Here is a 17,603-nt window from a genome sequence, read left to right as displayed (position 1 = left end):
TAAAATACGGGGTAAATTATTCATCCTTGAAGGCTGCAACGATGCCCAAAATAACTATTCCACGCGGACGAAGTCGCGGGCACAGCTAGTAGTTATATAAAATTCTCGTGTCACAATGTTCGTTCCCGTACTCCTCCGAAACGGCTTGACTGATTCTCATGAAATTTTGTGAGCATATTGAGCAGGTCTGAGAATCGGCCAACATCTATTTTCATACCCCTTAGTGATAAGGGTTGTCAATCCTCAACATTTTTTTTAAACTAGAAATTACTTAAAAATATTTATAAGGCAAAACAACATTTGCCGGGACAGCTAGTTTTAATCTAAAAAGGTTGAACTGAAGTATAAAACCTTATATACACAAAACTTCGGTTGTATAAAAAACATAATATTAACATTGACAATCAAATTATTGTCAAAAATAAATGCTTATTATAATTTTAATAAATAATTAAGTATACTTATTAATCTAAATAGGTAAACCATTATGTATAGTAAAAAGAAAAAAATTAAAAGGACCGATGTCGTATACGACAACAAAACTAGGGATTCTATTCCGAAGAGGGGGTACTATTCTGAACTCGTCTCGGACATGACCAAAGAGGATCCAGGGAAAGAATTATGCGCTAAAAAACGGATGAAGTTAATATTACAGGTATTAAACTGATGAGATGTTTTTTAATCTTTCGAGAATGTTGGCGCTGTCTACCCCGTTGGAGATAAAGACGTGTTGTAGGTACTAAACAATGAAAATTAATTACCCTTTTCTTTGTTCTAATTGTTGATCTATAATTACACACGCGTGTAGTTACGTTACATACGTTACAAGATACGAGGCAACCGATTTTGGTGAAACAAGTGGCTCTGTTTACCCCGTAAAGACGTGGTTATGCATGTGTAAGTACCTAATTACTGTAAAATCATTTATTGTTAGCGACATCTGCCGACAAAAACATCAACTAAGACGTAATTTTGTTCATAGAGGTATTCTCAATTGGCATACCAAATTTTGAAATTAATTCCATGTTGCTGTAAAAGATGGCGTTAGATTTAATTTTAAAAAAATATGTTTTTATTTTAAGTATTCTTGTCTCTTTATATTAATAGTTATGTGACTTTCTTCTCATAATTTTTGACGGCTAAAAAAGCAGCTAAAAAGCTCAATATTTGTTCCAATTAATGTGCCGGTTCCCGGCACCAATAGAAAAAAGAATAGGACTACTCCATCTTTTCCCCAGGGATGTCGTAAAAGATGACTAAAGGATTGGTATATAAACTTGGGATTCTGCTTTTAGGCGATGGGCTAGCAACCTGTCACTATTTGAATCTCAATTCTATCAAAAAGCCAAACAGCTGAACGTGGGCTGTCAGTCTTTTCAAGTCTGTTGGCTCTGTCTATCCCGCAAGGAATTTAGACGTATGTTGTTCCCCTCAAGGAATATAGACTTGATGTTATGTATGTATGTTGTTCCAATTAAAATATTCTTGGTTATATTCCAGGCAAAAACTGATAAATTAGCGCCTACCCTGACTTCTCTACCGAAACCACAGCGTGCAAAGATTCTCTTACCACCTGGCAGGTGGACCACTTACAAAGAAGATGAGAGTATTGTAAGTTCGTTTACATAAATGAGTATATTATAGCGGGCAACATTGTTGGCTCTGCCGAGGCAGACATCATGTCACTCTCCGCCCCCCGCGTCCATACCCCGCCGTTCCATGCGCCCGCGCAGAGAGAGAGGAAAATTGGAGTAAGGCGAACATTTTCGCTGGTGGGATCTTCATCGTCTAAAAGATTAAGTCTTTCTAAAGAGCTATCAATTGAGTTTGCAGAGGAGCTGGACATGAAAAGCGGTGTGTGCACACGTATTCCGTCTTCAATATCAGAATGTTCACTATCATCAGAGGGTGCATTTTGAGCAGGGACAAGCGCTAAAATTCTACCACCACGAGTTTTAAGCTTTTGCTGCAGACAAAGAAAATACATGCTAATATACAAACTAAGCAAAGCAAAACCCTAAAGTTGGCAATGTATGCCCTGACATACAAATTATATAGGGGTATTTTTTTACAAACTTGGCAATGTATGTCACAGCATACATCATGTTAATATCCAAAATAACACCAATGTAAGAAGTTAGAACTGCAAACTTATTAGACAAATTATATAATCATGATATCAAGCATATGATTCAGTCGTGAAACTTTTCCCAAACTGGGTAATAATCAATAAAATTATATAAATACCTTGGAGAGAACAACTGACGGCCGCCGGTACGCCATTTTCGTCAACTAATGTCAAAACTAGTGATACCAGATGCCTGTTTTCTATTTTCTACTAAAAGTTGTTTAAGTTGCAAGGTGATACAAATGTAATTTTACGTTATTTATGTATTTTCTAATCTATACATATAATAAATCTGTAGAAGGGTCAATTCTGTACATTGAAAATATTGAAAAAATAAATAGCAGGGGGTGTTACTGGATCGATACCAAACACAAATATGTGATTAAAAAAATTTTTGTCTGTCTGTCTGTATGTTCAGGCATCACGTGAAAACTAACGGTTCGATTTTGATGAAACTTGGTATAATTATACCTTATTATCCTGGGCATAAAATAGGATACTTTTTATCCTGGAAAAATACGAAGAAAAAAAAATCTTCATTTTTCAGTTTATCCATAGACGTTGTTCTGTAGAACCGCGAACACACGTTACGTTACCCGCAGTGGATTCAGCACCGTAACTGTAGCGCCGAAAGTCGGATTTAGCTTGAACCGTTTGCGGCACACGCGGGCCGCTACTAATTACTATGAAAAAAATACTTTAGTCCGGTCAATCTAGACATTCGAAGCTACATTAATTCCCATCAAGCTCAAAATGAGTATAATTGTTTAAAACACAATCAAAAGAATTATTTCAAAATACCTCATGATTCCGGTTTAAGGAAAAAAAAATTTATCCAAGGTCAAAGATAAAAAATGGGTGTTTCGCGATTTTCTTCAAAACGGTAAGTTTTTCAAATCGGATAATTACCTTAGACATAAATTGATCTACAATTTATGTCTGAGGTAATTTTTTTTCTTATCTATAAAAAAGGGATAGGGATAGGCTTATAAACTTGGAATTCCTCTTTTAGGCGATGGGCTAGCAACCTGTCACTATTTGAATCTCAATTCTATCACTAAGCCAAACAGCTGAGCGTGGCCTATCAGTCTTTTCAAGATTGGTGGCTCTGTCTACCCCGCTAGGGATATAGACGTGATCATATGTATGTATGTATGCTATAAAAAAGGTATCAATATTTTTTTTAATAAAGCTACCGTTTCTGAGTTATAACGATGCAAAAAGTTGCAAGCGTCATAATATGCACACGTTTCCACGCCACCTCTGAGGTAGTGTACTATTACATACATACATACATAAAATCACGCCTCTTTCCCGGAGGGGTAGGCAGAGACTACCTCTTTCCACTTGCCACGATCCCTGCATACTTCCTTTGCTTCATCCACATTCATAACTCTCTTCATGCAAGCTCGGCGGTTTCGGGTACTTTTGACCTGACCCTTTACCAGGACGTCCTTAATTTGATCAAGATATGTTCGTCTAGGTCTTCCCACTCCGACCTTTCCCTCCACACTCTCCATGTATATCTGCTTAGTCAACCTGTTTAGTGTACTATTAGCGCGTTTTTTTTAACATTTTTATTATTAAACTTGAAAAAGTCTAAAATAGGTTAGAATAAACACGTGTTTTCACTACGCAGTGGCACTCAAGACAAACTTTCGCATTTATTATTTAAAAAAATTAGAATAATCCTAAGTGAAGAAAATCATCTTAGGACAATAATAGAGATTACAATTAAATCAAATTAAAACTAGAACTACTTATAAAAAGAAAGAAAAAAGATGACTACAAACTAAAATTTAATTTATAAATTGTACAGTCCCTGCATAGTATCAACATGCGGGAGTGTGCCCAGAAGGCTGGCAGCATTGCCAATTTGAATGGCACTGCTGATTCCTGAGCCAGATAATTTCCAGCCCTCCGGTCAAGAGATACCTCAATCAGCTTTTTTGACAATTGTCGGATAGCTGATGGGCAGATAGGCCCTCCGGTCCCAGAGTTTCTACCCCAAAAGGTTCAAAAGTATAGGTATTACCGATACCTACATATTTGCGCCTTTTGAAGCAGAACCGGCCTTAGATTTAGTAACCTGAAGATGAGACGGCGCAAGTGTGTCGACACAAGTAGCATCCCACACCAAAGGCCGCCCCAATCTCCAGGGTACCGAAGTCATACCATCTGGTCTCTTGGCATCATCCCGAGCCAGACCGTTTGGTTCTAGAACGACTGGAACATGGATGGTGGCAAGAGCACAGAGAATTATATTATTTAGGGCGGAATGGCACCCTAAACGGCCGGCACTCCTAGGGCATGAGAGGCCGTGGTGTCCATAGCCGTCTACTATTATTTAAGACTAACGGTATTTCATGTGTTGAGCATTCTGAGATAAAGCATTTCTGCTACACAGAGTATATACGAGACGTGCTTATGCATATTATGACGCTTGCAACTTTTTGCATCGTTATATATCTCAGAAACGGTAGCTTTATTGAAAAAAATTATTGATTCCTTTTTATAGATAACTTTATGATCTACAATCTATGTCTGAGGTAATTTTCCGATAAAACTTACCGTTTTATGTATAAAACTTACTTTGAAGAAAATCGTGAAAAACCCATTTTTTACCTTTGACCTTGGGTAATTTTTTTTTCCTTAAACTGGAATCATGGGAATTTTGAAATAATTCTTTTGATTGTGTTTTAAACAATTATACTCATTTTCAGTTTGATGGGAATTACTGTAGCTTCATTCTTATTTTTTGGTCTAAATTGACCGGATTACTTACTACAGAACGCGAACTCAACAGCAGTAGCTCAATAGAGGGATCTCCTTAATTATTATAGGCCTAGCCGTAATTGGGTCCAAAAGATATTTATAAGATGTCATTGTCAGAGTTACTCAAAATGGAGAAATAAACCATCCACGCGAAGACCGACATCCGCGCGGACGGAGTCGCGAGGCGAAGCTATCTATACTAATATTATAATGCCGTGTGGTTCCCGGCACCAATACAAAAAAAATAGAACCACTCCGTCTCTTTCCCATGGATGTCGTAAAAGGCGACTAAGGGATAGGCTTACAAACTTTGATTCTTTTTAGGCGATGGGCTAGCAACCTGTCACTATTTGAATCACAATTCTATCATTAAGCCAAATAGCTGAACGTGACCATTCAGTCTTTTCAAGACTGGTGGCTCTGTCTACCCCGCAAGGGATATAGACGTGACCATATGTATGTATGTATTATAAAGCTGAAGAGTTTGTTTGTTTGTTTGAACGCGCTAATCTCAGAAACTACTGGTTCGAATTGAAACATTATTTTTGCGTTGAATAGCCCATTTATCGAGGAAGGCCTTAGGCTATATAACATCACGCTGCAACTATAAGGAGCAAAGATATAATGGAGTATGTGAAAAAATGAGGAAAATTATTCATGCTTGAGGGCTTTAATGATGCCCAAAAAACTATTCCACGCGGACAAAGTCGCGGGCACAGCTAGTTTTGAAATAATTCTTTTGATTGTGTTTTAAACAATTATACTCATTTTCAGTTTGATGGGAATTACTGTAGCTTCATTCTTATTTTTTGGTCTAAATTGACCGGATTACTTACTACAGAACGCGAACTCAACAGCAGTAGCTCAATAGAGGGATCTCCTTAATTATTATAGGCCTAGCCGTAATTGGGTCCAAAAGATATTTATAAGATGTCATTGTCAGAGTTACTCAAAATGGAGAAATAAACCATCCACGCGAAGACCGACATCCGCGCGGACGGAGTCGCGAGGCGAAGCTATCTATACTAATATTATAATGCCGTGTGGTTCCCGGCACCAATACAAAAAAAATAGAACCACTCCGTCTCTTTCCCATGGATGTCGTAAAAGGCGACTAAGGGATAGGCTTACAAACTTTGATTCTTTTTAGGCGATGGGCTAGCAACCTGTCACTATTTGAATCACAATTCTATCATTAAGCCAAATAGCTGAACGTGACCATTCAGTCTTTTCAAGACTGGTGGCTCTGTCTACCCCGCAAGGGATATAGACGTGACCATATGTATGTATGTATTATAAAGCTGAAGAGTTTGTTTGTTTGTTTGAACGCGCTAATCTCAGAAACTACTGGTTCGAATTGAAACATTATTTTTGCATTGAATAGCCCATTTATCGAGGAAGGCCTTAGGCTATATAACATCACGCTGCAACTATAAGGAGCAAAGATATAATGGAGTATGTGAAAAAATGAGGAAAATTATTCATGCTTGAGGGCTTTAATGATGCCCAAAAAACTATTCCACGCGGACAAAGTCGCGGGCACAGCTAGTACAAAATATTTTTTTAAAGTTGATGTATGTCGGCGCATACATTATCAAATTAAGACCTAAATAACGCACAATTATATGCGGTTTGAACTCTTGTCATTCGTCCACGATTTAGATTTAAGTGATCTATATTTGTATATTGACTTCCGATGAAAATGCTGCATTGTAGTTTGTTCCGCCGCTTCTTCTACACACGCGCTCTGGAAGCGGTAGTTGTTATAATTAGATTTAAGTGATGTGACGACAATAAGTGTGATACCTCGTACCCAATTTTGAAAATAAATCTATTCTATTCTGTTAGCGAGCTAGTTTGTACGTATTTTATCAGTTACCGAAGTTCGAATATCCCGTGCTCGGCTTTTACTTCCCAATTTCTTCGTTCTGCTTCCCAGCAATTCCCATTCGAGACTTTCGTGCCGAAGCTACAGTTCCTCAGCGTGGTGTTGCCCAAGGAACTGCCCAGGCTGGTCAAGATCGAAAGGCTGCGCAGGAAATTCTTGGCTGCCAACATCAAGGTACTGTCACATACATAATTATATACATACATTTTGCGGGGTAGACAGAGCCAACAGTCTTGAAAAGACTGAATGGCCACGTTCAGCTATTTGACTTAATGATAGAATTGAGATTAGTGACAGGTTGCTAGCTTAGCTATAGTGACAGCTTGCATTTATTCACATTGTAAGACAGTAAGTGTGCCATGTGGTTCTCGGCACCAAAACAAAAAAGAATAGGACCACTCGGTCTCTTTCCCATGGATGTCGTAAAAGGCGACTAAGGGCCACCCCTAAGGGCTATCTTTTTTAGGCGATGGGCTAGCAACCTGTTACTATTTGAATCTCAATTCTATCAACAAGCCAATCAGCTGAACGTGGCCTATCAGTCTTTTCAAGACTGTTGGCTCTGTCTACCCCACAAGGTATATAGACGTGACCATATGTATGTCTGTATTTCTGGGCATCACGCATTTTAACCAGGCACCTTTGACGATTCGGCCACCTTTTTTTTGTTATCGAAGGGGAAAGGGGAAATCCTTTTTACGGACAACCCCCCGGGTCTTCGCCCGGGAGAGTGTGGGACTCCTGGCACCTGATGTACCAGCCTACCCACTTAAACCCCCCCGTGCGCCCTTCTTGCCATTTTGAAGGCATCACGGGATCGTAGGCATTTCACCACGATACCCAACGATTGGAGCATCTACGATCAACTGTTCTTCCATCATTCTTAACCAGAGATCGGAATAGGTAGATTGATTTTATGTACTTGCATCATGAATAGAAAGCATAACATAGATAAGCCTCTTTTCCGGGATTCAATTTCAGGAGTTGTCCGCGGGTAACATAGGACTACAATTTACGTGAACGAACTCGGGGGAAAACAGCTACCATTATATATACATTCTTCATCCATCACTTGTAAAAATTCCGGAATTTTTTTTTAATAATTTACAAATCCCGCAATGAGGAGGCATGTCCATATTAATGTATACGTTTCAGTTCATTGACCCCAATACAATAGACCTATTCCAATCTCTGTTCATAACAGAGTTCGATTTCTGACGGCCTCTGTGGCGCAGCGGTAGTGCGCTTGTCTGTGACACCGGGGGTCCCGGGTTCAAATCCCGGCCAGGGCATGATGAGAAACGAACTTTCTCCGATTGGCCTGGGTCTTGGATGTTTATCTATATAAGTATTTATTATAAAATATAGTATCGTTGAGTTAGTATCTCGTAACACAAGTCTCGAACTTACTTCGAGGCTAACTCAATCAGTGTAATATGTCCCGTATATATATATATAAACAGAAGATGTTGCGAGAGCTGGGTATCCAACCGTTCTGGCTGCTGCCACCTTCGGAGTTCCATTTGACAGACCAGGAGTACTATGGTCTGTACAGCCCTTACCCGAAGCTGGATTTGGAGATCTTTGATAATACGGATTTCGATTGCCGGTTAGTATATTTATATACATACATACATATAATTAATGAGGCGTGATTTTATGTATGTATGTATGTATATAATTAAATGATAATAATACATACATATAATTAAATTATTAAATTAACATATTATTACGTCTATATCTCTTGCGGGGTAGACAGAGCCAACAATCTTGAAAAGACTGATAGGTCACGTTCAGCTGTTCGGTGTAATGACAGAATTGAGATTCAAATAGTGACAGGTTGCTAGCCCATCGACTAAAAGAAGAATCGCAAGTTAATAAGCCTATCCTTTAGACGCCTTTACGACATCCACGGGAACGAGTTGGAGTGGTCATTTTTTTTATTGGTACCAGGATCGACACGGCACATAAGTATGGGTGATATCATTTTAATGAAAATACTTACTAATGCGCGAGTACGACTCTCAATTGGTTTTACTTTATTTAAACTGTATGTTTTAATGAAAACAGCATTCCCGAAGAGTGGTTGTCTCTGGGCATGATCGAGGGGGAACAGTATCCATGTCCAGGGCTCGCTTTTATCCCAAAGGAACAGAGCAAAGCAGCCAAGAGCAGCGATGCTATACAAATGTACAACAGTTTGTATGAAGTAAGTATTTATACGAGTAGGTGATTTAACTTTTTACCAATCTATAGGTATCACTACATTGTATAAAACAAAGTCGCTATTTTAGTCTGTTTGTCTGTGTGTATGCTTAAATCTTTAAAATTACGCAACGGATTTTGATGCGGTTTTTTGTAACAGGTAGAGTGATTCAAGAGGAAGGTTTTTATGTATAATAACATTTATAATTTTGCACCCGTGCGAAGCCGGGGCGGGTCGCTAGTAATATTATAAAGCTGAAGAGTTTGTTTGTTTGTTGGAACGCGCTTATCTCAGGAACTACTTTACTTCTTGTGTTGAATAGACCATTCATCGAGAAAGGCTTCTTTAGGCTATATAACATCACGTTGCAACTATTAGGAGTGAAGAAATAATGGAGAATGTGAAAAAGATCGGGGTAGATTGTTCATCGTTGAGGGCTTCAATGATGCCCAGAATAACTATACCACGCGGGCGAAGTCGCGGGCACGGCTAGTTGTAAAATATAACATTAACTATTGATTTATTAGCGATCTTATGTGCACCAGCATCGATGAAAATTTTTGTACATAGGTAATTGTTTCTCTAAACGGATTTATTCTTATTTTTTAATCTCATTCATTCATTCATTCATTTACGATTGATTTTATCGTTGATTTGAAAATTTCAGTGGACGAACGTTGCAGCTTTCAGCTTCGACAAACAAACGCAACTGTGGGAGGTCATGGCTCTTGATGGCACCAAAAGATATTTTAAGTAATATACCAATGTAACATACTATCATTTATTTAGTAACTTTAATACATATCATAACATGAATGTGAACAAACCGCAGCAAGCTTCGTCTCAACAATAACATCGAGATTAACAATAAAGTGCCGTGTGGTAACCTGCACCAATACAAAAAAGAATAGGACCACTCTTTCCCATGGATGTCGTTAAAGGCGACTAAGGGATATGCTTATAAACTTGGGATTCTTTTTTTAGGCGATGGGCTAGCAACCTGTCACTATTTGAATCTCAATTCTATCATTAAGCCAAATAGCTGAACGTGGCCATTCAGTCTTTTCAAGACTGTTGGCTCTGTCTACCCCGCAAAGGATATAGACGTGACCATATGTATGTATTTATTAACAATAAATCTATCAAAAAATATACAAAATCTAAAATCATTTGTCATACGATCAAGTGCTGCCTGTTATAAATCCCTTTTTAATACATATAATCACGTCTATATCCTTTGCGGGGTAGACAGAGCCAACAGTCTTGAAACTCTTAGGTCACGTTCAGCTGTTTGCTTATGATAGAATCGAGATTCAAATAGTGACAGGTTGCTAGCACATCGCCTAAAACAAGAATCCCAAGTGTATAAGCATATTTCTTTATTGGCCTTTACGACATCCATAGGAACGAGATGGAGTGGTTCTATTAAATTTTTTTTATTGGTGCCGGGAACCACATGGCACTTTTTAATATTCTGAATGATGTTTCATAAGACTGTTGACTAAGCAGATATACAAGGAGAGTGTGGAGGGAAAGGTCGGAGTGGGAAGACCTAGACGAACGTATCTTGATCAAATTAAGGACGTCCTGGTAAAGGGTCAGGTCAAAAGTACCTACCCGAAACCGCCGGCGCTTGCATGAAGAGAGTTATGAATGTGGATGAAGCGAAGGAAGTATGCAGAGATCGTGGCAAGTGGAAAAATGTAGTTTCTGCTTACCCCTCCGGGAAAGAGGCGTGATTTTATGTATGTATGTATGTATGATGTTTCATTTCAGCATACCAAGAATCAGATTGATGTTCAAAGCAGATGATCCGGAAACGTTTGCAAATCGTGTCAAATTCGCAGTGGATCTGCGCCGTGAGGTCGAGAACAATTTGAGGTTGAGTCATCAATATTTCTATCCATCCATCCATTACATCCATCCATCCACATAATCACGTCTATGAGAGAAAGATATGTAGTGGTCGTATCCCTTTTTACATTTGTGCCGGGAACCACACGGCCTAGCTACTCACCTCTCTCACTCACTCTACCCTATTCTACAAAAATACATATGGTCACGTCTATATCCCTTGCGGGGTAGACAAAGCCAGCAGTCTTGAAAGGACTGAATTGCCACGTTTAGCTATTTGGCTTCAAATAGTGACATGTTGCTAGCCCATCACCTAAAAAGAATTCCAAGTTTGTAAGCCTACTTAAGAATCCCAAGTTCATAAGCCTATCCCTTAGCCGCCTTTTACGACATCCATGAGAAAAAGATAGAGCGGTCCTATCCTACTTTTTTTTTATCGGTGCCCAAAACCTCACGGCAATATCTGATATAACATCATCACCAATGCTAAAATTAACTCTTCAGGTTCTACCTCTATCTTGACTGCTTAATCCTGGAAGGTTTACCCATCATGCCTCGGTCGTTCATGCCCAGCATACTGCAGATGGTACGAATACATAAACAGGCGAGAGAGCTTGATGAAGACCATCTGAATTGTCTTAAATATGAGGTACATTTTAAAAAAAATTGTTCATTGGTAGAATAGATAAGCATAAATATAAATAAATATATACGGGACAAATTACACAGACTGAGTTAGCCTCGAAGTAAGTTAGAGACTTGTGTTACGAGATACTAACTCAACGATACTATATTTTTATAATAAATACTTATATAGATAAACATCCAAGACCCAGGCCAATCAGAAAAAGTTATTTTCTCATCATGTCCTGGCCTGGATTCGAACCCAGGACCTCTGGTGTCACAGAGAACCGTACTACCGCTGCGCCACAGAGGCCGTCAATAAGTATGAGGTACATATTAAAATATGACTCATTGGTAGAATAGATAAGCCTTTCCTTAGAAAGACATACATACATAATGCATATGGTCACTGGTCTATGTCCCTTGCGGGGTAGACAGAGACAACAGTCCTGATGAGACTGACAGGTCGCTTTCAGCTGTTTGGCTTCATGATAGAATTGAGATTCGAATAATGACAGGTTGCTAACATATCGCCTAATATAAGAATTCCAAGTTTATAAGCCTATCCCTTAAGGAAGAACTTTCAAAATTCCTTTCTGTTAACATCACCAAGAAAATCTGTTTTCTTTTTCTTTCTTCTTCTATAAATTTTCTAATAAATAAAATTTTCAATCAACTCGGTGAGGTATATAACATGTTGTTTGATGCAGAACTTAACTTTCTCTCCCAATTTTTCTTTTTTTTTTGGTAATTTATAATCGCAGCCAAATTCCGAAGTGCTGCCTGTGTTTTGATTTGTGTGATTGGATTAAGACTCGTCAAGTATATCATCTTTTTCATATTGTTCCCAAAACTAATCTAATAATGTGGCTTACAGGCTGAACTACTTTACAAGAAGATGGAAGGGAAAATGAAGATTATCTACACAATTCTCAGCTATCGTGACTTGTACAACTTTGTCGATCCACCTACTAAAGATTATGTACCACCGGTACCTGATTACGGTTAATATCATTAATAAATAAGAACTTGTACATACATACATATTATAATCACCTCTATATCCTTTGCGGGGTAAATGAAAAGATGAATGGTAATAAGCTGGGTTGGTACGGACACATCATGAGAAGAGAGGAAGGTCATGTTACTAATAGAGCCTTATATATGGAAGTGAAAGGTTTAAGAAATAGGGGAAGACCGAAAAAGAGACGGATGGACGGCGTAAAGGATAGTATGAGGAGAAAGTGACAAGTGAGTTGGCAATTGACAGAAGTAATTGGAAAAAACTAACATACTGTGCCGACCCCACGTAGAAAGTGGGAAAAGGTAACGACGAAGAAGATATCCTTTGCGGGGTAGACAGAGCCAAAAGTTTTGAAAAGACTGATAGGCCACGTTCAGGTTTTTGACTTAAAGAAAGAATTAATATTAAACAAAATGAGATTTATGATCGTACATTTGTTCGTTACAGGACGATATCCGTGCATCATGGACGACTTCTCAGGCCGTGTGAAGTATAACCAGTGGAACTCATTATACGTGCTGACCGAGGCCGTCTCGTGCATACATCTGGTGGTGGACGAGTGTTTGAAGGTATTTTTTAATTTTATTGGTTTAGGTGATGACTTTGTTACTGACAAACCAAACAGAAAAGTAACTTTGAATGCGCCCTCTGTTAATAATTAACATTATACACACATACATACATACATATGGTCACGTCTATATCCCTTGCGGGGTAGACAGAGCCAACAGTCTTGAAAATACTGAATGGCCACGTTCAGCTGTTTGACTTAATGATAGAATTGAGATTCGAATAGTACCTGATTGCTAGCCCATCGCCTAAAAAAGAATCCCAAGTTTGTAAGCCTATCCCTTAGTCGCCTTTTACGACATCCATGGGAAAGAGATGGAGTGGTCCTATTCTTTTTTGTATTGGTGCCGAGAACCACACAGCACATAGAATCTCATTAACAAAATTCAAATTCTCGTTACTGACTGTTGGCTCTGTCTACCCCGCAAGGGATTAACCCCCTAGACTTTAACGCGGGCAGACCTACGGGCGTGTTTTGGTCCAAAATACATTGCTTACAATTTACACAACTCATTCTGTCATTTTGATTGCCTGCATCCAAAGTGCTAGAAATGACGTTTGACCTTTACAACTGCTCAGGAACTTTGATGAGGCAATATCTTCTACCTCTTTCTTTTTCTTTCATTCCCATTGACCACTATTTAATAATAGCTACTAACCTTAGTGTTTTGTGCCTTGTGAATGCCAAAAAAGAATAGGACCACTCCATCTCTTTCCCATGGATGTCGTAAAAGGCGACTAAGGGATAGACTTACCAACTTGGGATTCTTTTTTAGATTGGCTAGCAACTTGTCACTATTTGAATCTCAATTCTATCATTTAGCCAAATAGCTGAACGTGGCCATTCAGTCTTTGCAAGACTGTTGGCTCTGTCTACCCCGCAAGGGATATAGATGTGACCATATGTATGTATGTATGTACGAACCTTAGTATTTTTATTACTCCAGGTGGAATCTATGCTATTCTTTACTACCAACTACGGCAGGAACGTGAGCCTAGCGGAATTCGACGCCGCCCAACAGCACTGCACAACTATGGTAATGATTATTTGCTTTGACGCAAAATGATTTGTGGCGACATACATACATATAGTCACGTCTATGTCCCTTACGGGGTAAACAGAGACGATAGTCCCGAAAAGACTGAATGGCCACGTTCAGCTGCTCGGCTTATTGATGGAATTGAGATCCAAACAGTGACAGGTTGCTAGCCCATCGCCTAATAAAAAAGAATCGCAATTTTATAAGCCTATCCCTTACTCGCCTTATACGATATCCATGGGAAAGAGATGGAGTATGTATGGCCACAAAATATAGATTTGACTAGCTATCAGGCAAACGTTGTTTTGCATTTTGCGGGTATGAAAAATAGATGTTGGCCGATTCTCAGACCTGCTGCTTAATATGCTCACAAAATTTAATGAGAATCGGTCAAGCCGTTTCGGTGGAGTAACGACGGGAACGAACATTGTGACACGAGAATTTTGTATATAAGTTGATGATTGTGACTTGACCGTTTCAGATGTTGAAATACTTAAACATAACTTGGCTAAACAACTGTGCACATGCTATAAGGATGTCGTTTAGAGACGTTGGTAAGGGGTTAGTATATTCACAAAATTTTTACTGAATCTTATATATAAAAATGAATCGCTAAATGTACCTATTGGTAAGCGCATACCTCAAGAACGCCTGGACCAATTTGGCCGATTCTTTTTTTTTTTTTAATATTCGTCGAAGCTCAAGAATGATTTTTACGGCGAAAAAATACCAAATAATTGCCTGAAAAACCTTAAAAACACTCCTTTTCTTTATCCCATACAAACGTTTTCTAACTAATACGTACAGTCAATTTGAGCTTTATTGCTAATGTATAAAGTTCACTGTTGTCTAAGCAATGTAGGTCTAATAGATAGGAACAAAAAACTGTCATATTACAAATCTTTTTGACAGAACGAAGTCTGTCGGGTCCGCTAGTTTTCTTATAAAATTGCATGTAGATAATGTAAGTGTTAGCCGTGTGGTCCCCGGCACCAATGAAAAAAAAAGAATAGGACCACTCCGTCGCGTTCCCATGGATGTCGTAAAAGGCGTCTAAGGGATAGGCTTTTAAACTTGGGATTCTTCTTTTAGGAGGTGGGCTAGCAACCTGTCACTATTTGGGTCTCAATTCTATCATTAAGCCAAACAGCTGAATGTGGCCTATCAGTCTTTTTAAGACTGTTGGTTCTGTCTATCCCGCAAGGGATATAGTGGAATCACCCGCGTGTAACCTTTACCATACTCCACACTACATGTATGCAAAATTTCATACAGCAGACGTAAAAGACCAACAAACAAACAAACTTTTACATCTATAAATATGAGTAAGCATAGATTTATTTTCCCTGGAATCTTAAGATATTAACGATGACAGAATCGTGTGTACCGTATTTTAAAAAATTTCAATTACTGACATTGCCATGAATGTTTATATTTGAGTGTGCTATTTTTGTGCACACACAAAAAAATTTTGTTATAAACATTTCGTACACGGGCTCGAAATTCATCTAAAATAGCGTTATCTGTCTGTAAAACAGCTTTGATGCAAAAAAGTGTATTTGGAAGAGCTCCTGTGATATACAATAACCTACCGATCTCTTTTAAATCGGCCAGTTTAGATACATTTAAAAAAGCCTTCATAAACTACTCGTTGAGAAATGCTATTATAAGCTTGATGACTTCCTAAAAGACAAACTGTAATCAATGTTAATTATTTTATTTTTTATTTATGACTTTATATTTGTACGCCACTTTGGCAAAATACAGAGCACCTTAATTGTATTGACATCTTTGTATTTACCTGTATTTACAAATAAATTATTTTGATTTGATTTGATTTGATGAATATTCCTAAATTGCAACATTTGAATGAATTTTTTAGATGGTATAACATTTACGAGAAGAAATGGGAATTCTACGGAGTCAGCAAACTGAGCAGATTCATGCAGCTTGTGAGGTTTCGGATGCAGGTCGGTGTGTTAAATAAACAAATAAATAAATATATACGTGACAAATTACATAGATTGAGTCAGCCTCGAAGTAAGTTCGAGACTTGTGTTACGAGATACTAACGCAACGATACTATATCATCACTACATAGCATAAAACAAAGTCGCTATTTTAGTCTGTTTGTCTGTATGCTTAAATCTTTAAAATTACGCAACGGATTTTGATGCGGTTTTTTGTAACAGGTAGAGTGATTCAAGAGGAAGGTATTTATGTATAATTTTTTTCCGAATTTTGCACCCGTGCGAAGCCGGGGCGGGTCGCTAGTTTTATAATAAATACTTATACAGATAAACATTCAAGACCCAAGCCAATCAAAGAAAGTTCGTTTCTCATCATGCCCTGGCGGCCGGGATTCGAACTCAGGACCTCCGGTGACACAGACAAGCGCACTACCGCTGCGTCACAGAGGCCGTCAAAATGTTGATGAAGTAAATTAGCCTTTATTGACTTTGTGTGCTAGAAATGACGTTTAGGTAACCTTTAGAACTGCACAGGAACTTTGATGAGACAATATCTTCTACCTGTTTCTTTTTCTGAGGTTTCGATGGAGAACCTTTGTGAAGCGGTTGCCTTATGAAAGTTTGAATAAGCCTTCTGGTTTTATAAAATTTAGGAATACATACCTATATACCTTGCGGGGTAGACAGAGCCAACAGTCTTGAGAAGACTGATAGGCCACGTTCAGCTATTTGGCTTTAAGATAGATGGGCTAGCAACCTGTCACTATTTGAATCTCAATCAAATAGTCACAGGTTGCTAGCCCATCGCCTAAAAGAAAAATCACAAGTTTATAAGCCTACCCCTTAGTCGCCTTTTACGACATCCATGGGAGAGAGATGGAGTGGTCCTATTCTTTTTTCTTTTGGTGCCTGGAACCACACGGCAAAATTTAGGAAAATTATTTATATCTTCAAATCTTACACACTCTATACTTATAGAGTGTGTAAGATTTTATTTTAGATTATACTTATAATAAGAGTCCTAAAATGTCGCGTTATTTTTTGCGCTAGAACGCTCAGCACCATGCAGATATTTTGATGAATTTATTTTTAAAATTACCATTAATTATTTAAATTTAATCTCGGCAGAACTCTAATTATCCACTATCAACAAACTATCATCCAATTACAGTACGCTCTACGCTTCTGCATAGAGCAATCTATGGACATGTTCGTGACACTGTGCGAGACCCCATGTCTTTGCACGTACTGGTGCAGCGAGGACTATGAGTGGGACTCCAGTGACCTCATCAACACACCCTTCAGATCGCCCACACCAACCTTGTTCTACTTCCATCTAATGATAAATGCCGATGGACCTTTTTACACCACAGATCCAGCTCAATTTGAGGTTTGGAATGTGATTTACTTTAAGATATTCCGTTAATTGCAATCCAATAGGCCGTAGTTTCAGTCTCATGATCAGATGATAATGTAGATCAGAAGGTTGCGTGTTCAAATCACGTCGAGGTTAACAGTTGT

At 38.4% G+C, this 17,603-nt stretch overlaps 1 protein-coding gene across 1 annotated transcript in view; it reads left to right on the top strand.

Moving 5' to 3' along the window:
• Positions 1-487: 487 nt before the first annotated feature.
• LOC106142182 (dynein axonemal heavy chain 1-like) overlaps positions 488-17,603 on the top strand; it is a 93,010-nt gene continuing 75,894 nt past the window's right edge. The window contains exons 1-14 of the mRNA XM_060950171.1: positions 488-655; positions 1,501-1,611; positions 6,843-6,965; positions 8,255-8,400; positions 8,865-9,003; positions 9,668-9,753; positions 10,777-10,881; positions 11,359-11,503; positions 12,356-12,482; positions 12,950-13,071; positions 14,020-14,109; positions 14,594-14,673; positions 15,995-16,082; positions 17,254-17,472. Of these exons, the coding sequence (XP_060806154.1) occupies positions 488-655; positions 1,501-1,611; positions 6,843-6,965; positions 8,255-8,400; positions 8,865-9,003; positions 9,668-9,753; positions 10,777-10,881; positions 11,359-11,503; positions 12,356-12,482; positions 12,950-13,071; positions 14,020-14,109; positions 14,594-14,673; positions 15,995-16,082; positions 17,254-17,472 (1,749 nt within the window). The remainder of the gene's footprint in view (positions 656-1,500; positions 1,612-6,842; positions 6,966-8,254; positions 8,401-8,864; positions 9,004-9,667; positions 9,754-10,776; positions 10,882-11,358; positions 11,504-12,355; positions 12,483-12,949; positions 13,072-14,019; positions 14,110-14,593; positions 14,674-15,994; positions 16,083-17,253; positions 17,473-17,603) is intronic.

Source organism: Amyelois transitella, chromosome 21 (assembly GCF_032362555.1).
Source record: "Amyelois transitella isolate CPQ chromosome 21, ilAmyTran1.1, whole genome shotgun sequence".
NCBI lineage: Eukaryota > Metazoa > Arthropoda > Insecta > Lepidoptera > Pyralidae > Amyelois > Amyelois transitella.
The sequence above is the reverse complement of the archived record's forward strand: the minus strand, read 5'-3'. Positions and strand labels throughout refer to the sequence as shown.